The sequence below is a fragment of the Homalodisca vitripennis genome, chromosome 5 (assembly GCF_021130785.1).
Source record: "Homalodisca vitripennis isolate AUS2020 chromosome 5, UT_GWSS_2.1, whole genome shotgun sequence".
NCBI classification, from domain to species: domain Eukaryota; kingdom Metazoa; phylum Arthropoda; class Insecta; order Hemiptera; family Cicadellidae; genus Homalodisca; species Homalodisca vitripennis.
The window spans coordinates 176,721,720-176,743,813 of record NC_060211.1 but is presented as its reverse complement, the minus strand read 5'-3'; the positions used below and the strand labels follow the sequence as shown (position 1 = coordinate 176,743,813).

Below are 22,094 nucleotides of genomic sequence, written 5' to 3'. Positions count from 1 at the left end.
TTAAAATTTACAAAATAAATAAGTTGAATTGAGCAGTCTTGATGTCTAAGATGGTCATGTGTCTTGTAGATATTCTTCCAGCGTGTAGAATGGCCTGGTCACCAGCCATCTATTCAGTGCCATCTTCAGTTTCTTGCCCTTCTGAGCCTTTATCTCGGTTGGCAGCAGGTTGTAGAGCTTGCGTCCCATGTACGATGGCTTCCTCCCGTACAGTGATAGATGGTGTGCTGGCAGGATGTAGTTGTCAGCATGTCGAGTGTTGACAGATTTTCTTGAGCGTGGCAAAAAGACAAACTTTACATCGGCATTGTAAATATAATTCACTTGAACCAGAAGTCCTCATATACGGACAAAGCTTTACGAAAAGCGTGTGAAGCCGCAGGAAACAGCTAGTGCTTTATAAAACCAATAAAATTAAGGTTATTTTTTGAGAACTTTCTTCTAATGTAAAATTATTAGAGTCTTAACACAGAATGAACTATTTGTATAGCAACCTGTACGTGTTAATCTAATTTTAAAACGTTTTGGTTTTACAAATCTGGTATTTACAATATATGTAATATTTTACAAATTTATTGGTTTAATATTATATTTGAAGATTTTACAAAATATTAACTATTTTGTTCGTTTTAGGGAACAAAATTCCAAACGTTTGTTGTCAGAAAGGGACAGCTCAATTCTTTGATTCCATCAGTAAACAGCTGATAACCAGAGGTTTGATAATTCCATAATTATTGGACCGTTATCTAAAGCAGAACACTACTATACCATTCACTTCTACTTTTCAATGGTGAGTATAGTTAAAATTCGAAATACAACCAAAGAGGAAGTTGATATACTTTTAATTCCTTTAGGTTAAGTCATGAGCAGAGAATCTGCCATAAAGGGGTCCGGTTCCGAGTTACTATCCTGGCTTCATCGAGTTCTAATGCCAGTATTGTTGATATAGTTGTTTGTTTTGCTGTCAGATAGCATGCTGTTACAAGCATTTCATTCACAAGTTTAATTGTTTTAGCTGAGATTATAATTGGCCAATCAGCTGTTTATTCTTCTTTAATCAGCTGTTTTCTGTTTGTTTTTGCATCTTGGTGTGATTGAGTATGAAGGAGTTTTAACAACTAAATTTAACTTATGAATTTTTAAATTTTAGTGTCTCTTAAAAGATTGTCTGGTTTAAAAGTATATCTGTATACAGAATAGAAACAAAAAATAGACCTTTTAAGTTTATTCTATGTATATTATTAATAAAAAATAATAAAATTCTATATGTGTACTAATATTGAAACTAAAAGCTATTACAGTAACAACTTAAAATAACATATTTAAGTTAATCTTGACAATTTTCTACAATCCATCAAAGTAGTGGTAATGTATTGTAAGTTTCAATTTCATGTTGCCAAATTTAATATTTTTATGAGATTGTTTTTTTTTTTAATTAATTTTTGACTGAATTGTTGTTATAGAGATCACGTTTGTAGATTATATTGTTCTTCAATAATAATAAAATGTATTTGGGAAATTAGTGAGCAAACTCTTATTGGAAAAATAGTATTTTAAAAATGTATTACATAGAATAATTTGGTATTAAAAGCATTTCTTGTGTAATGTACTTAGATTTTTACTCATATTTTTTATATCCTATAACTACAAAAAAATCAATTATAAAATAAATCTACTAATAATATTACTCTACACAGATTAATATGAACATTTACTTTTTGAGATTTGCTGGCTTTAATTTTTGTTACATTCTACATTTTAGAACCTAAAAAATTACAATTAATACTTAATTTAAAATTGTATTAATCAAAACCTATTCATTGTTTCAAACACAATTTACGTCTGCAATAATATTTTAGGTAATGCATTTCTGAATGTTTCAGAAAACAACAACGAAACTAAATGTTGCTATTGAAGACTTGAGGAAGTCTGTGGTAAAATTATCAAAGTCACAGACAGCTGAGAGCAGAAGGTGGCCAGTGGCCAGTCAGCCGCCGGCTGTACCGTTGTCTCACTTTGACGTGGTGCGGTGGGACCACTTCACTCTCACTCACAAATATCTCAACAACGATTTCACAAACCTTGTCCCTCTCTCTGGTGCCGACAAGGAAGATATCCAGGTAACCCTCTCACTTACCTAACTGATACTCTTATCAACCATTTATCACACTGTCCACAATTTTAAAGCATATATTTTCTGTGAAGGTTTTTATATATATCAGACAATTCTTACTAAAATTAGTTTTAAATGTTTGTTTGTAATCCTTAGAAACTAATAATTTTATTTTGTGTACTTTTTATTTTAAAACTGATGTATAGAATTTAACATTTCAGTACTGACCTAACATACATAGTACAGGTTATCTGCTATACATGTGTGTCCATTTATAAGAATGCTGGGTAAGTTTAGTGATTTAAAAACTAATACTCAGAAAATGTATTTCATAATAATAAAGTACTACCTACATTGAGATTTTAATAAAAAATTTTATTTTTAAAATTATAATTTAGTTTTTTAACTTTAGAAATAAACGTTATTAAATACAGCCACAGAAATACTTTGTTCAGTTATGTATTTAAAGCAACATGAGCAATCCAAAAAATGTAAAGGTAAAATATTTAAGTACAGTAGAGTCCCGTTAATCCGACCTAATTGGGACCGAGCCCTATTCGGATTATGTGATTGTTCGGATTAGCCAGAATTACAGAAAAATACGGTTTTAACTTGAGTATGGGTCTAGTTTGTTATAGAATTATCAACATTGTTTAAAACATGTTTTCTGACTGTTGCATTGCATTTCTTGACAAATAAACGTGTTTGCGAATACTAAGCACATTTACCTTATTTAGTGTGAGAGTTCTATTGTTAAGCAATGTGAGTCATCCAATAAACTCTCTTCAATGCGACAGAAGACAATAACTGAATTTATGTCTTTTAACAATTAATATTGTACTCAATAATAATATCAGTACTGTACGTCCAATTTTTGTTTGATTTAACTTCATTATTTATGTACTGTACCGTACACAATTTGTCTTAATAAAATACCGTATGTCTATTTAATTAAAGTTTTATTTGTTTATGTACGAAATGATGCACCCATTTTAATTTTTTAAGTAATTAGTTCCTATAACTGTTCATTATGTAATATGTAATAACCAAGTTAAAAAATAAGCGACCTGGTTACAGTTCGTACAAGGTAGGTGTACCTATATCTTTATGGGAAAAAATCTTTTTCACCTGACTTCTGGCCTTCGGGAGCCTTCGTAAATCGATTTCGATATTACCGTACAAACTCTTCTACTAGAAGGGACTCTTCTTTTTTGGAACAGGACCAATATGTGGAACCGAAGAGCTAGACCTAAGTTCAAAAACAAGTGGGACTCAGAGTAGGCCTATGTCTAGTCTGTGTAACTCCGTCAAAGAACACTCTAAATTGTTAGACTTGAGTATAGATAAAAGTGGGACTCAGTGTAGGCTTGGGCCTGGCATGTGCAACTCTGTCGAAGAAAACTCTGAATTGATAGTTGCACATCTTAATATTCAATCAATAAAAAATAAAGTAAATACTCTGGAAGTTTTTCTGAATGATGTCAAGTGCGATGTACTGTGCATTAATGAACATTGGTGTACTCATGATGAGTTGCACACATACTCACCAGTAGGCTACATATTGGCTGCAAGCTACTGTAGAAATGTGTCCTATGGGGGTGTGGCTATATTTGTGAGAGACTATCTTCAAAGTTGTTGTGAGGTTGTGAACATTGACTCTTTGTGCGAACTGAAGCAGTTTGAGGCAGCTGTGATCGCTTTCACTTCAATTAACTTATTAGTTGTGTCTATCTACCGTACTCCGGATTCCTCTGTAGAAATTTTCACCGCAAAGATGTCCAAACTCTTTGACACTCTTGACAACATGGTAAAATATAGAAACTTTAAAATTTTAATCGCTACTGACATGAACCTAGATCCAAGAAACAATGACAGTCAAGTTAAAAATTTTTTAAACATGCTAAAGTCTTATGACTGTTTTTGTCTGAACTCTCAACCAACCCGTAACTCTTCCTGTTTGGATAACTTTATTTCCAACCTGCAGCCTACAACTTTTATCTGTGAAACAACAACACCCCCTCATCTCTCCGACCACAGTGGACTTCTTCTGAAAATGAGCTTCCTTGGCCTAACTAAGAAAAGTAAAGTGTTCCCATCAGTTGCAGACTGCACACCGAGAACTATAACTTACAGACTATTGAATGAAAATTGTATTAATAGGCTTAAATGTAGGTTAAGTCAGATTAACTGGTTAAATGTATTTTTACTGGCAAGTAAAGTTGACGAAGCTTTCCAGTCTTTTATGCAAATTTTAACTGACAATTTCAATGAATGTTGTCCTTTAAAAACAAAAACTATCAAACAGAATAGCAATGAAAGCCGTAACACGGTAAACAAAAATTGGTATACTCCTTACCTTGCTAAAGTTAGGCTACTCCTAGATATATGTTACGAAAGAAGTAAGTCTAATCCTAGCCTAGTGTGTATCCACAGAAATTTGAAGAAATATTACAGAGAGCAAATAGACAATGCAAAAAGAATGGCAAATGATAAGTATATAATGGAATCCAATAATCACTGTAAAGCTGCATGGGCGGTTATTAACTCTGTTTACTGGCCGCTTAAACAAAAAAGGTCTAAACCATGATACACCTATTACAGCTGGTGAGTTTAATGACTTCTTTGTAAATATTAATGATATTGTAAATAGAAATAGTGATAGTGTAAGCACTGCTTGTCCTATAGATGTATTGAAATCATCGGGTATTAAATCACCCAATTCACCCTCTTTCACTTGGTCTGAAGTGAGCATTGCTGACGTGTGTAATACTGTAAATAAGCTAAGCAATTCTAAATCTGAGGACGTCTTTGGCCTCTCGAATTTTGTGCTAAAAAAAAATTATTGAAAACATATCCTGTCCATTAACGTATTTAATTAATTTTATTCTTAGCATAGGCATTTACCCTCAATGTCTAAAAGTTACTGTCACTGTTCCTATCCACAAGAAAGGAGATAGGTCAAATATAAGCAATTATCGTCCAATCGCCCTTGTGGCTGTTATATCTAAAATAATTGAAAGTATTATGAAAAAGCAAATTGTGAATTTTTTTGAGCATAACCACTTGTTTACACCTGCTCAGTACGGATTCAGGAATAACTTGACAACTGTTAAGGCAGTGGAAAATGTTGTATCTCATGTATTAGAAAGTTTTGAAAACAAGGAAGAAGCCTGTGCACTACTTTTAGACTTAAGTAAAGCATTCGATATGGTACCTCATAATGAACTCATAGAAAAGCTAAGTTACTATGGTGTTGAGCACAAGGAACTGTCTCTGTTCACTTCTTACCTGACTGATCGTTTGCAGTATGTGAGGGTGGGCACAGACCTGTCTAGTCTTAAGCATGTTACTTGTGGAGTGCCTCAGGGCTCCGTCCTGGGCCCCTTCTTGTTTACTGTTTTTGTAAATGACTTGCCTGCCTTTGTGCCTAACAAAACCATACTCTATGCAGACGACACAACTCTGTTAACATCAGGTAAAGATCGTAACCTGAATAATGTAATTTTGAATTACATGAAAGAAAGATCCCACATATGGTTTCATGCAAACAAATTAAAGGTTAACCAAGAAAAAACAGAAAACATTGTATTTAGTTTTAAGTAGTAGACCTAAAGGCTCTGAAAATAAATCTGTGAAACTTCTAGGAATTAATCTAGATTCTAGCCTTACTTGGGGTGTTCATACCAACTCACTCTGCTCTCGCCTTTCTAGAGTTATCTTTTGTTTAAAGAAACTCAAGTTATGTACAAGTCCTAGTATACTTATCAATGCCTACTTTTCACTTTTTCACTCTCACCTTTTGTATGGCACTATTCTTTGGGGCAACTCTGCTGGTGCAAAGGAAGTATTTAAATGTCAAAAAAAAGCTATTCGATGCCTTGTGAACATAAGTGAAACAGATTCTTGTAAACCTTTTTTTATAGAGCTAGGCATACTAACGCTGCCAAGTATTTACATTTTGCAAAGCCTGGTTTTTATCAAAGAAAATCTGACTTCGTTTAGCCTAAGAAACTCTGTACATTCTTATAATACCAGATCTGTAAACTTAATTGATGTGAAATATACTAGGCTGAGCAAATCCCAACATAGCTATATCTACATTGGTACAAAACTATTTAATAAGTTACCTCTCAACGCCAAAACAATGAGCACTAAGAACTTTAAGAATATGTTAATTAAGTGGCTAAAAGTGAAAGCCTTTTATTCAGTTGAGGAAGTTTATTTAAGTGATTTTAATAACATTGAATGTTGAATTTTAAACTAGTTTTAAGGAATTTTAATTAGTTGTAAAATGTTTGAATTTTAAACTGGTTTTAAGGAATTTTAATTAGTTATAAGAAATGTGACAATTGATGTGGCCTAACTCATACCAGCTCTGACATTGTTAATACTTTTAAGTGGGACAACAATAAAGATTCTTGATTTCTTGATTTCTTGATTTCTTGATTATCATTATAAATAATTCCTCCTGGACCTGTTCGGATTACACGTGTGTTCGGATTAGCGGGACTCCACTGAATAATAATTAAATTTAATGTTCAAATATTGATGTACTAGTCTAATGTTTAAGTGTGATAGTAGTTCAAATTTGTTTCTTTCTGTAGCAAAATATTTTAAAAAACTAACAAATAAAAAAAAACATGTAAATTATTTTCTGCATCTTGTCATTGATGTTTGATGTTCTCAAAGCAAATTGATGATGTTTTAAAATTTGGTGATATAGCACAATAAATATTACTGCAGGATCATAAGTATTTATAATTAAATTAGTTTTAAAGGAAGATTATTAAATTTTAAAAATGTTTAACTGGCAAGAAAAAAAAACATTTTATTTATATAACATTAGAATTGATGAACGCCAATGCTGATTGAATGATTCATGAATTTTATGATATGATTGAAAATATTTTACTATCTTCTTTACAATGAAACAAACTTGTTGGATTGCATTAAAAGTAAAGGTGTGAAAGACGTATTTTTGACTATGCTGTTCAAATAAAAGTTTCATTAATCGTGTTTTAAGTCAAAGTAAACTTAGTGCAATTCTAATGTGTGATCTTCTATAATAGTTTCATATGGATGTTAATGAAGCCATTATGTTTGATTAAACACTTTTATTAGGTATTTTTGAATGTTTTACAAGTTTATATCGGCTGAGATGAAAAGAAGGCAGCAATGTAAACCAAATGACAAAGAACCATTAGTGTTTCTTTTCTGACATCTCCTTGATTTTCGTCTGTTGTAGAGAATCATCTCCGCAGCTATAACTCATGTAGAGGAAAAGTATGAGAGTGCATTGAAATTTCATAGGTTTATAAACGGGTATCAGAAATTTGACCCTTCAAGAGGAATGGATTATATAATTGATCTTGAGTTCAGAGAAACTACAAGTGGCAAAACGATCCACAAAAGGTAAAACTAAACGAAGCATGGAAGCATTACGAGATGTTAGTCCCCAGATAACTTACAGCATGTATTTTAAATGAGCACTGTACATCAAATTCAAATTGCATCACTTTTAACTATTCAGATAGTAGAATAGATTAACACTTCCTCTTACACTGTTCAGGAAATTATCGTAGTATTTTATTGTGAGTTGTGGTAGCAACATGCTAACATTACATTGTTCAGGCCACAATAAGTATTGTCATAGAAATATTTGTGTTAATAATAGCCATTAGATATGGTCAAATTCTTAACTCTTTTTAGTAGTGACGTACTTATTATCACCAACAGCACTGCACACAGGTTTTCGCTGCAGAAAATTATACTCTAATGTAAAAGAATTTGAGAACAGTGTTATTAACCTTTTGCACGCCACTAATAAATCCATTAACTTTCCTATAACACCAAGACAAGTAAAAAATTTTGTTTCTTAAACTCAAAGCTAATTTTTATTATAACTAAATTATAAAAGGTAAAAAAAAGTGTAAAACAGAATTTTTCTTAAATTTAGCGTATTTATTGATAAAAATAAAGAAAGAACTATTTACAAAACTGTTAATTTCAGATAAATTTACTTTAAAACAAGATAAATATTTAAAACTAATCACAACACTACCACACAATAAAGAATAATAACGAGATACATAGTAGACTTGTGCACTCGTGACAACCAATAAAGCAGTAATACATGGCACGGATATGTTTGGTTATGGCTCTGTAGGAGATGCAGAACTGACGAGCAGGTGGTTGGAGTTAGATAAAGGGCGCTCCCGTCCCCCTGCCGCAGAAAGAAGGTCGTATAAATACTTACTTGGCAACCGTGATAAGCACGGAGCGTGCAGCTGGGAATTTTTGAACGCCTTTTGTGAGCTAAAAAAATCTCCAAGAGACATAATCTATAATATCAGATATAACTGTATTTGGCATTTTGGTCAAAGTCTACCATTCTAATATATCTGTCTATGGCTTGGGAAGGGTTACATTATAAAATCAATACTTCTATTATACAATGTGTTATTAAAACCTTTGCACTCGACGGGCCATTAAATGTGGCCCATACTGATTTTTCGCCCCGCTCAGGTGAAATTACGGATAATTATCCTCTCAGTTTGGCGGGCTACAACTAGTGGCGGGCCACAGCCAGTTCTGTGTCTCCACTCGGTGATTATGTAACCATGTACGTCACTTGACTTGCATTTAAATAGCTGTATTTGATCTTCCACCCTCTAAATGACTGGTATTTAAATGCAATTCTCAAACAACTAACTTACAACTTATTAGTTTAAAGCTAAAAACTTCAATTGTTTATTTATTATTTCCTCTTAATATACAAAATAGTATATAAGTTAACCTGAAGTTTTAATTTTGCAAAATAAAAATACAGTTAGTCTTAAGTAGGTCTCTAATATGAACAGAATATAAACTTCTTTCCTTATTTTGAGGTTTGGTTCCACCAAATGCACTATTATTTTAATAAGTTGATAGTATACACTATAGCAGCTACAGCGGCACTGACACTTAGATAAAATACAATACTAAACAGTATTTACTATGTGTGGTATGTGCTTCAAATAGATAAATATTAACTTAGTTCCATATTTGGCAGAGGGATTTCAGCACTTTCCAGCCACAACTGGATAAGGATTGAATTTTATAGTGGACCACACATAGTGGCCTGTGAGCTAAATGGCCAAAACGGTGAGGGACAGGACCTTGTCATAACTCTCTGACCTGACAGAGAGAGAGGCACCTATGCTGACCTATAGTACCCCACAATCTGAGAGGACAATCACACTGCAAAGGCTACTGTAGTTAAAAAGGAAATACAAAGTTACACAGTGAGACTTGGTTCTCGTTTTAACACCAAGAATTTTCCACCAATACAACCGTTTACAATCTTAAGAAAATAAAAGGAAATCTGTTTTCAAACAAAGGATATTCAAGTCATCGTAAGTTAACAAATTTACTTGATCTTCATGTTTACATTATATACGAACGTGTTTTTCAAGCAATACGTAGTAGGTGACTTTTCATTCCTTCCTCACCTCCAACCCACATCATCCTGCATCTTGTCTGTTTACAGATCTACTGGATCAAGTCAACATGACAATCTCCAGGGCTTCTTTGTCATTTTTATTTTGGCTGTTGTACGTGTATTATTACGTGTTTTCAGTGGCACATCTGTGTTGTGTCACAGTTTTTTTATATCTGCTTTTCCTGACATAGTCTTGAGTTCAGCTATATCTGATTTTGCTCTGTACTTTTTTGTTTTTAATTTTGACATTAGTGTGGTAATCACCATGTATTCAATTGTTTACTTGTTGCCAGCATAAACTTAGTTCTTAGTATTTTACCTCTGAAAAAGAAAACAGATTATAATGCTCGAGACATCCTATTCTATCAAACTTAAAGATGGAAATTGTCCGTAATTTTGTAAAAATAATTAATTTTATAAATCATAATATTGCCAAACTGTACCAAGATTAGCTATAATAGATGATTTGAAACCCTGACATTGAAATTCCCAAAAGGTCAACCTGATATAATCTGTGAACATGTACAGACACTGTATGTAGTTTGAGATGGCATTGTATGTAGTTTGAGATGGCATCTAATGTAATGTTGTAGTTTGAGATGGCCGTGGCAATGGGAACTGATGTTTTCAGTGTGTGAGTGCTGTGAAAATACTATTATTTCTAGTGAAAGTGTGCTGTTGTGCTACCACGCGGCCTGCTTAAACATTGATGATGATAAATATGGACTAATTCTGTCGCTGAAAGACTCAGTTAAGTGGGTGTGTGAACGATGTGAAACAAGGTTAGAATCTATGAAGTCTCAAGTTATCAACGCTGATGAATATTTGAATCTGCATGAATTGGTCGGTAAGCTTATGGTTCTTGTGAAAAATATAATTACTGACAATGTTGAAATAAACAAAAAAACTTGACAATTCGTCTTGTGACAAATTTAATAATTTTCAAAGTGATTGCAAGAACAATCCTGCTAAATACCATAAACAGGATGAAGTTTTCATAATTAAAGATGCCAGCAGAAGTGTAAATGTAAAAAAAACTTTTCCACCTAGCAGACCGCTTACTAGGTCACAATAAAAAAACGTGTCCCTCTGAAAGCAAAGAGGAGCGAATAATCAAATTGATCATGTCGAAGGTTATACGGCAGAAGAGATATCTGACCCTGACGTAGTTACCGGTGAAAATGAGAACAATAGTCCTGAAGTTCTGTCTCCAAAAAATATAACCAGTGCTAACGATGATACAAGGCCTGGTCAATCAGATGTATGCAGTGGCGAAAACGATAGTAATAGCATAGAAGAACAAACCTATGCAAAAGTCGTAAACAGTAGGACCTGGAAGAAAAAATCTTTAATGTATCCAGAATCATCAAACTCAATGGGTAGTAAACTTAAGAATGGTGACGAATCTGATGTAATTTTATCAAAGAAAAATCAGAGAACTCTAAGAAGACAACAAACTTTGCCTGAGACTAGCAAGCATCAATCTCGATCCAAACCTATCTTTGGTACTAAAATTGGAGGTGAAGTTAGGCTTAAAACTGCTGCAACAAGGTTGTGGATCTTTGTTTCAAAGTTAGATATAGGAGTTACCAAATCTGAAATTGAATCCTATCTGTCTAGTTATAACATCACCAACGTCGTCTGTGAAGAGGTTAAACCGAAGTATGACACATACAAGTCCTTCAAGATTGGTGTCTGCGAAGAGGTTTTTGAGACTGTTTTGGATCCTGAGTTTTGGGACGAAGGTGTTCTTGTGAAAAAGTATATTCCACCACGAAGATACAATAGGCCTGATCATTTTTTAGGCCAGAGGAGAGGATAGTTAATTTCTCTACAACTACCCTCACCGATGAATGCACTGTTTCATTTGGTTTTGAATGTTTGTTTCTCAATATCCAGGGACTGAGGAACAAAACACTTGTGTTCGAGGACTTTCTAAAAGACTTGTCTGGTAAGTCATCTTTAGTCTTAATTTGTATTTCCGAGCACTGGCTCAACTTGGATGAACTGGCATTGCACGTGCCTAGTGGTTACCAGATGGCAAGTGCTTTTTGTAGGAAGAACCATATCCGTGGAGGGTCAGCAATTTTTTATAACGTGTAAATATTGAATTTAGAATTATAGACGTAAGTGATTTATGTAGAGAGCTTATCTTTGAAGTGGCCGTTATTGCACTTGATGTTTGCAAATTAATTGTGGTTAGCCTATATCATCCACCTGGTACAGACCCCGGTGAGTTTTTAGACTTATTAGATAGGCTGTTATTGTTACTTTCTAAATGGGATGATTATACAATTGTGGTTGGAGGTGATTTAAACGCTGACTTTGATGTAAATCAATCCAACCGTAAAAGTGTCATGACCTTTTTAAATCTATTAAGACAATATAATTGCTACTGTTTAAATAATACACCAACTAGAGGAAGTGCCTGTTTGGATAATATTTTTTCCAACAATACAGATAGGATTACTGATTGTCATATTTTAAAAAAACTTTGTTTTCTCAGATCATGATGGGTTAGTTGTTAAAATAAAAAATAACAGAAGCCTTGATAATACAAATGATATCCCTCACGAGGCTTTTAAAAATCCTAGGTTTGTGTTTCCTAAAAGAAATGTGCCGTTACTGGTAGATAAGCTTAATAGTGTAGATTGGAATATTATGTTGCAGCATATTTCAGATGGTTCTTTAATGTTTACTACTTTCTTTACATCTGTAACTAAGGTTATCTTGGATTTAGTTTTGTTAAAGTCAGCAGGTGGTAAAAATGTCAAGCCTAGTAAAAGTAGAAAGTGGTACACACCTGAGTTGCAGGCTATAAAAAACAAATTAATTGATATCCATTACTTGTATTGTTTGACCAATAGTCCTAGTCTTAGAAGTAAATTAGATGAGATGAAAAAGCTTTACAAACATAAAATTTCTGAGGCTAAACTTAGGTATAATAATTTGTATATTGATCAGAGTTCTAATAAATGTAAAGCGGCCTGGAGTCTAATAAAGAATGAATGTTCTTTTCATAATAGGCCTAATGTTGTGGCCAAGGTGTCCCCTACAGTTTTCAATGAATTCTGCATTGAATCTGTGAGGAATATAAAAAAAGAAATATCACCTACTAGTAAGACTGTTTTAGATTTAGTAAGAATTGACAATGTTTGTAATACTGAATTTGAATGGAGAGTGGTGACTTCTCAGGATGTATTAAGAGCAGTTAAATCACTAAACAACTCTGATAGTCAAGATTTGTATTTTATGTCAAATAATATCATGAAACAAATAATAAGTAGCATTGTTAGTCCTTTGACTATCTGTATAAACAAATGTCTGCTAGAGGGAAATTTTCCCAAGGAACTTAAAGTCTCTCGTGTCTGTCCGGTGTTTAAGAAGGGTTCTAAAGATAAACCGGAAAGTTTTCGTCCTGTTTCAATTGTTCCCATTTTCTCTAAAGTGTTTGAAATCATTATCCATGATCAGTTTAGTTTCTTTGAAGGTCATACTATTTTGTCTAAATTTGTTAGATAAGATGTTTAATATAGTTCAATAGAACATTCCTTTCATAACTACTAGTGTACTATCCTATTATGATTGCATAGAAACGCTTGAAAACCTTTTGCCATACAATTCAATTTTAACAATATTTACAAATTTAAATAACGTCAAAAAATATAAATTAACTTTGAAAACAAAGACATTTCCTGGTATTGAAGGGCTTATACAAAATTGCACTTGAACAATAAATTTTCTTTTGAAATATCAATATGTTAAAGTTTGGAAAATTATATATATATATAATTATATATATATATTTATACTCTGTTTTGCCATAATATTACAGGATTTCTAGTGGTGAAAGTACCTCCAAACAGGCACTGCCTTGGAGTACTCTAGTTCTAAATAAATAATAATGAATATCCAATATATTTTGTACAATACATGACCCAACATTCTGATTTAATTTTGTTATATTTAAATGTGTCAATCCATGAATTTCACAGTAATATCGTACTTTATATTTGTTGTGCATGTATGAATGTGAAGAGTGTATGTACTTTTATTCATGTTGGAATGAATGCGTTAAGTTTTAAGGATGTAAAGTTAGGCTTGGCACTTAGTTTAAGATACTTTTAGATTTCAATTATTGTGGTAATGGCAAATGTATTTTGTTACCTAAGTATATTATTATGGTTATTATTATCCTGCATTTTTACAAAGAACTATGTAATGTATGTATTTATTTGGAAATAAAATTATTATTATTATTATTATTTCAATTTGGTTTCCGTAAAGGGAGAGCGACCATGGGTGCCATAGAGGAATTGGTTTGTCAAGTGTTGCATGTGTTCGAGAACAGGCTCTTTACTTTATGCGACCTCAGTAAGGCCTTCGACACAGTATGTCATAATGATCTATTACTGAAGCTTGAATACTATGGTATACATGGATCTGCTCTGAGCCTTCTCAAATCCTATCTTGATAGCCGCAGACAGAGAGTGTGTATCAATGGGGAGTGGTCACAGGATATTGAACTCGAGTTTGGAGTACCCCAAGGTTCAGTTCTTGGCCCTCTTCTTTTCTTGATTAGTATTAATGATCTACCTTGTAATAACAAGACCAAAACATTTTTGTACGCTGATGACATGTCTTTTATTAGCATAAGTAATAGTATTAACGACCTTAAAAATACTGTCCATTCTGTGATGGCTGATGCATCTGTATGGTTTGAAACAAATGGCTTTTATCTTAACCAAAATAAAACTCAAAATATTGTGTTTACCTTAAGGCCTTTTGATCCAACTGACAGTAATCTAATAACTGTAAATGATGTAAAATTTTTGGGTGTTGTCATAGATAATTAGCTTACCTGGGGTAGTCATATAGACCACATTGTACCCAAGTTATCTCGAGTGATCTATCTTTTAAGGCGTTTAAAGTCACTTGTTACCTTAGACTATCTTAGATTTCCAGTCTGTTATTAAGTATGGTCTGTTATTCTGGGGAAATTCAGGTCGGTTAAGTGAAATTTTAATTCTTCAAAAGAAAGCTATAAGAATCATTGCTAATGCTGAACGGCTTGACCATTGTAAACCTATTTTTAAAGAACTTAAAATTACTACTATTGTAAATCTTTATATTTTCGATCTTGTTGTATATGCTATTAACAAATCTTTTGACTGGTTGTTTAACGAGGATGTTCATGCTCATAACACGAGAAATAAAAATAATTTATCCTTTGTACACTGTAGGGGCTAAGTAAAACCTTGAAAAGTCATACTGTTTTGTCAAAGAAAGTTTATAATAAGTTAAGTCACCTCATTAAAATGTACAATACTCAAATCTTTAAAAATAAGTTAGTAGTGTGGTTGTTGAAGAACCCATTTTATTCTTTGAGCGAATTCTTTACATGTCAAAGTATATATTTTTAATTTTGTACAGTAGAGTATTTTTATTAACCTATACAATAAATTTTAATGTCAAATATTTTTAACTAGGCCTATTTGTTTATTTAAAAATTTTATTTGTTATCTTTTATAAAACTTGTTAATTTCTATAAATTTTTTAATGAAACTTGTTATTTTTTATTGTTATTTAATTTTAATATGTTGTGTGTTACATATATTGTTTTTAACGTGAACCTAAAAAAATGTTACATTTTTTGTTAGGCTATTTTATAATTATAGCTAAAATGTTTGAATTTTCAATTAGTTTGTAACCCCAAACTAGGACTTATGCCAAGTTTGACTGCTACCAGTTTGTGATTGACAAAACCTGTTGGTAGATAATTTTGACGTTGTCAATGCATGTAACTGCCTTACGACAATAAAGAGATTTGATTTGATTTGATATGTTTATTTATCTAACTACATCAAGGCTTATTTTTTATACAATTCATATCTCACAATGAATGATTAAAGGTCTATTGTTTTGAACCAGTCAAATCCCAACAATTTTTAACATTATGTTTCAGATTTGAATTGTTCAAATCGTTGGGCAAGGTAGAGATGGTACCAGTACCTTATGTCACGGAGAATGTGCGCGTACATGTCGTCATCCCAGTCCAGTCAGCTGACAGTGAAAGGATAATGACGTTTTTGAAACAGTACAGTATAAATGCAATGGAGAAAAAAGATTTGCAGTTCTTGATGTTGGTATGTATCCGTTCATGTGGCGAAAGAATTGAGAGTTTTTCTATTGGTATTAACTGCTTTATAATTGCTGAATTTAATCAATTTTATGAATAAAATTTATTTATTTGCTTCAAAAGAACTACAATGCCACATTGACATCATAGGTTTCTGATGTCATGCCTCATATTGATGTAATATTGGTGAAACTATTAATATAGCACATATTATTGCTTATGTAGTATTATAATTGCTAATTATAATTATATTCTATAAATGAATTGTACTTACAAATTTTTATAATGGTATCATTAGAAGTGTCTGTGATGATCATTCATGCCACCGTTCATTGAGTTAGTTCTATCGCATTATATTATCAAGACAAATTAAATGTACATTGCTATAGTTTACTGGTTTTATAAATACTCTATGTGAATTGTTTGATGCAAAAATCAGAGTCAGCTGATCGAGTAGCTAATTTATAACAGCCGAATAAAAGAACAAAACTTGTAAAATTAATTTATAGAGTTAAAAGTCATTGTTTGTAGTCTTAAAAGTCCAAATAGACATATTCAGTAGCAATGAAAATATTAAATACTGAAAAATTTTGATGCACAAGATATGTTTATGTTGCCACAATAGCGTCACTGTGCCTGAAGGTTTTTATATAACTTTATTAGATATGAAGACAAAATATATATACAGGGTGAGTTTTTTAAAGTGATCCAATAGCTAACTTTTTAACTACACGACTTAGCACCACACTTTAAATTTGGAACTTGCTCAATTTTAAGTTTCACTCAGGGATACACTTTCAAATTTTTTGAAGATGGCCGCCATTTTCCAATATGGCGGTCAACTTTAAAATCTCTTATGGAACACCCTGTATTTTATGTTGTTTTTAGATTCTACTCAACAAAATAATACATTTTTGCTTTTGAGAGTTTTTCAATATCTCTAATGGTTCAGGAGCTACGTGGACTGGAAGTTTTCATAATTTTTGCCAATATGGCGGCCAACTTTAAAATATTTTATGGAACACCCTGTATTTTATGTTGTTTTTATATTCTACACTACAAAATAAGACATTTTTGCATTTTAGAGTTTTTCTATATCTCTAATGGTTCAGGAGCTACGTGGACTGCAAGTTTTCGGATTTTTTCGGACTGATGATAAAAACTTGCAGTCCACGTAGCTCCTGAACCATTAGAGATATTGAAAAACTCTCAAAAGCAAAAATGTATTATTTTGTTGAGTAGAATCTAAAAACAACATAAAATACAGGGTGTTCCATAAGAGATTTTAAAGTTGACCGCCATATTGGAAAATGGCGGCCATCTTCAAAAAATTTGAAAGTGTATCCCTGAGTGAAACTTAAAATTGAGCAAGTTCCAAATTTAAAGTGTGGTGCTAAGTCGTGTAATTAAAAAGTTAGCTATTGGATCACTTTAAAAAAACTCACCCTGTATATATATATATAAAATTAGCTAGTGTTATTTATTACAAACACTTTTGTATAGATTAAGTTTTGAATACGTTTTGTACACATTTGCTGCTTAAAATAAATATAAATGTGTGTTTCACTACGTTTTAGACTTGAACTATTGTATTTTAATTCTCTGTGGTTTAACCCAAAGTGTCCAATATATTAGCTTTTGAAATTAATGAGAAAAATGTAAATCTAAAGATTGTGGAGAATTATTAATATACCAAAATAATTTTAAACACAAAAGTTTTGAGAATATGAACATAACACACAACGTAGAGTATAATGAAATTAAATTGTGTACGTCCACATTAAATGCAACTGGTGTTGGTATGTTTCAGGTTTTTATCTATAACTCGCACGAGTCATCAAAAGGAGACAATGATATTTTTAAAGAAGTAAAAAATAAAGCTTTATCACTTTCGAATAAATTTGAGAAATTAGGCAATTTAATAAAGTGGCATTCAATAAAGCTTCCTGGCAATGGATCAGACTTTGCAGTTTTAACCGAATCTTTGCTAGATTTTGCTGTAATGGACTCTGTACTGAAAAAGTTCTCACCAGAAAGTTTAGTTCTTGTAGGAAGGCCCAATATGGAAGTGCGTCTGGATTATTTTAATAGGGTAAGTAAGGTGATTAGTTTTCTTAAACAATATTCTTTTTTGTTTAATGATATTTTGCTGTTAATAACTAGTTTAATACGTACAATTTATTACTTTTACATAACTGCAAAATTTATTTAACGTGTACATAATTAAAAGGTAACCCATAAATTGCCATTATCAATTTACATAAACAGATTTGTCGTTTAAGGTTAATATTTTATTGTAATAACTAAGTTAGTAATTTAAATTTATCACTTTCATTTAACTGAAAAGTAATGTAAATTGTAATGTGTAAGTAGCTTACAACTGGACAAAAACCTGCTTCTTGAAAAATTTTTTGTCTAAACTTAAGAAGTAAGTTTGAGACGGACAAAAAATTAGTATGACCGAAAAAAACGTATTTAATCCAATGTGTTTATGGAGCGTGGTCTGAGGGTCGATGTTTTGAGGACGGCTAGTACACGAAAACTGCTATTTGGATAATATGGCTTATGGCCGCTCCATACTGCAGAGTGAATGTGGAATCGAGTATAGTTAAGGTATAAAAAAAGATATTTACATTACTGAAATTCCTGTTTTCTTCTTTATTAAAATGTAGAAATTAATATATAATTTTTAAAAATTATTTGGCTATCACTTTAAAAAAATAAAAATTGATCAACAAGTTTTTTACACATAAAACCATTTCTTTTTATAATATTTTTTAAACCTTCCTTTTATAACAAAAAACAGTATAATGACATAAGTACAATTTGTTAAAGTTGGAAATTTTTTTCATGAATACATGACATCAGCATGAGCAGGTGCCTTGATGGACGAAAATAAACAATCAACACAAGTAGCCAGCCTGTTGCTTTGTAAAAGAGCTGGGTTATTAAAGCACATGTGTTCTAGTGGAGAATAATGTTACTAACACAATATACGTCAAATTATACAATAAGCAATTATGACATAGTATTATCGATTATGTAATAACCCTAAAATTAAAAGCATAAACTCTGTAAAATTACAGGATCCGCACACTAAAGTGTTATAGATTGTGTTGTCTTCACTGAACTATCTACAAAATTGTATTTTGGTGATTTAGTTTACACTCAAGGAAATTATTCTTTCATTATGTGATGTGATAAAACCTTTGGATATAAGACAAATTACTATTATTAATAAAGAAAAACCTTTGTTGAAATCAGTGTTTACAAATTCTCACTGGAATAGCAATGACAACCTATTTGGTTACAAAAATTAAGCTTACACACAAGGAAAGTAATCCTGTTAAGATTGTTCCTTTATGAGGTATAGAATTTACATTCTATCGTATGATGTCCACACTATTGTATTTTACAGGTGCGGATGAACACTGTGTTGGATTTTCAAGTGTTCAGCCCCATTCCGTTCACTGAGTACCATCCAGACATCATTTACAATGAGAACCGGCCACAGCCACCAGAACTGGATATCAACAAGAACTATGGCCATTACGATTCTACAAACTTCAAGCACATATCATTCTACACTGCCGACTATTTAAAGGGTGAGAAATTCAAAAATAAATCAGTGTTGAATACAGTAATTGTTCAATTAACATTACAAGAACAGTTCTTCGTCATGCACTAGAATTCATTACACAATAGAGAATAGATTTTGTAAGATAATAAAATTATGTTTAACCTTTTCAGTCCTATCCATTTTAAAAAAAATATACACAAAAATACCAGTGATTGTAAAGTATCTATTAAGATCACAGCACTATAAAGGATAATAATACATTTACAGTCATAAAGCTTAAACAAATTATAAAGCTAGCAGAAGTCCAGATAAGAAAAATTTGGTACCCAAAACATAAAGTTGCCAAAACAGTCACTTCACAATTTAAATATTATTATAAAATTTAAATAAATAAATAACATGATTATGACAAATAAAAACAGGTATATAACAAATAAATAAATAGCTAAAAGTAAAACACAACCTCAACAATTACAATAACAGAATTATATAAATACTGATAAATTGAAAAATGTAGTCTGTATAGATAAAAACATTACATCAGCATTTAAAATCTAATCATTAAACTAAATATTTTATGGAATATATAGGATCGACTAAAAGCCAGGAATAACATTTTATTATAACTATATTTAGAGATTTATTAAAAAGTTGTAGAGCTTCAAAGTGATTTCTGTGTAACTATTAGTAGTTTTATTAGTCTATAAAAATCTGTGGATACATTTCTCTACTTCTGTTATACATATGTCTGTCACTATACGTCAGGATAAGTTCAGGATGTTTGAGAATATAGAGTATAATATCAAATATAAGTTAAATATGGTTTCAATTTTATTGAAATATATTTTATAGATGTTTTTGCGTTAAAGGAAATCGATGGAATTCATTAGGGGCGTCGAAGGAAGGGTTAAGTAGTCTTGTGTAAGAAATGATATCACAATTTGTTATATTCATACATCCGTTTACTTTTATTAATAAAAACATAAATAATTTCTTTTATTTACACTTGATTATAGAAAAAATGTGTGGCATAATCATGACTCTAATTAATTGTAGGAATGAATTGCTACTCTCATTGTTCCATTTTTTGGCTCTTTGAAACCCCAGTTATTGTCTACAAAACATTGTTCTATTCTTTATCTGATCAGCTGCAATACCTTTGCCCCAAACAATGTTGGCATAACACAAATAACAATAAAATAAACTGAAATAGTCCATGAGTAACAAGATGAATCAGTCTTTCACCTTTCCTAGCAATGCCTGCAAAAGAGTTGCCAATAGCGTATTCCCAATTCCATCAAAGACTGGTAACGGTTGTCAGCAAAAGTAATGAAATCCTGCTTTTGTGAAGTTGATTGGTCAACTAAAAAAAGATTCAGTTTGAAGTATCGGGTGTTGTCTAATTGCACAAGTGGTTGTACTTTCACTGAGTTTATACTATATTAACACAGTTCATGTTACTAGTTCTTTAGTAAGCCAATTTCAAGAGTTTATGTATGTAAGGCTGTCCTAGCTTAACGGAAAGAGCGAAATTGTGCTGGTCAGTGTGGACAATTTTGCCACCGACATCAGCGTCCGTTGCTCTTGCCATCAAGCTAGGACACCACCTACATGCTGATTGTGTTAGTATCATACTGAATAACTTCATTTAATTTTGCAGCTCGTAAAAAAATTGAGGATGTAATTCCACTTGTTAAATATGACAAAGACATCTGGAAGTTGACACCCAAATCCCAATTGGCAGAAGACAGTCCTTATCATCTCTATACAAGGAATGGTATATACAACATGTTCGTGAAGAACAGCAAAGCACACATTTTGAGAGCGGTGGAGCCCCAGTCTCCGCTTGCGACACTCGCTAGAGACCTGTGTGTACTGTCGGAGTCAAGTGGAGTTTAACGATTACTGCACCAGGATGCAAGCGTTCAACCTCGCCACTAGAAGTCAACTCGGCAGACTCATACTGGACTACCAAGCTCACGTTGCCTATCCTCGGAGTGAATTTTAGCTTGATAGACTGGTTCATACCCTGACACAAGAGCCTAGTATTATTATATTTATAACGCTTTTTACTTTTTTCATTAATATGAATTGTATTTATATTTTTGAAATATACAAAATATAATTTGTTATATTGCATTTTATTTTTATACCTGCTTTATTTGATCATTATACAGGGTGTCCCGTAACTCTCTGGACAAAGGTATACCACGTTATTGCTCAGGTCAAGACAAACGTATTTCACCACATGAACATGGGTCTCTGATGCTTAGTTTCCCATCTATCTGTCTGTATGGGTTTTTTATAAAAAAGTTAATATCTTAAAAAATAATAAATTATATTATACCAAATTTGGCGCAAATTTTGATGATAACAAGACCAGTTACTTAAAAAGAAATCAGGAAATTATCTTTAGTATTCTCATAATGGCGACCTTTCAAACTTTGAATATCTTAAAAACCTGTAAAAATTACAGGAATAACAGATTTTACAGGATTTTGTCACAAATCTAATTACATAAAAATTATTTAAATGCTATAAAAAATAACTGATTTATAGCAGTTGTGCTGTGACAAGACATGGCCCACCTTAAGGTTCTCAGCGAATAGCCAACAATACGAAATTGAATAAACGGCAGCTCTCAATATGGGCCATGTTTTCTCACAGTAAAACTACTCTAAATTAGTTATTTATAATGACAATATAACTACTCTTGGTTTTAAAGTTATGTAAAGCAATATTAATGATTATAACACTGTCTGAATTCTGCAATGAAAAGCTC

General features: G+C 32.0%; 1 protein-coding gene across 1 annotated transcript; it reads left to right on the top strand.

Moving 5' to 3' along the window:
• The first annotated feature begins 702 nt into the window (after window positions 1–702).
• On the top strand, window positions 703–21,444 carry LOC124363222 (chondroitin sulfate synthase 2-like). Its single transcript, XM_046818386.1, has 7 exons — window positions 703–790; window positions 1,884–2,120; window positions 7,359–7,525; window positions 15,559–15,739; window positions 17,543–17,824; window positions 19,151–19,337; window positions 20,973–21,444. Exons 1-7 carry the CDS (start codon window positions 788–790, stop codon window positions 21,209–21,211), a joined length of 1,296 nt encoding a protein of 431 aa, XP_046674342.1. The 5' UTR covers window positions 703–787; the 3' UTR covers window positions 21,212–21,444.
• Window positions 21,445–22,094: the final 650 nt, after the last annotated feature.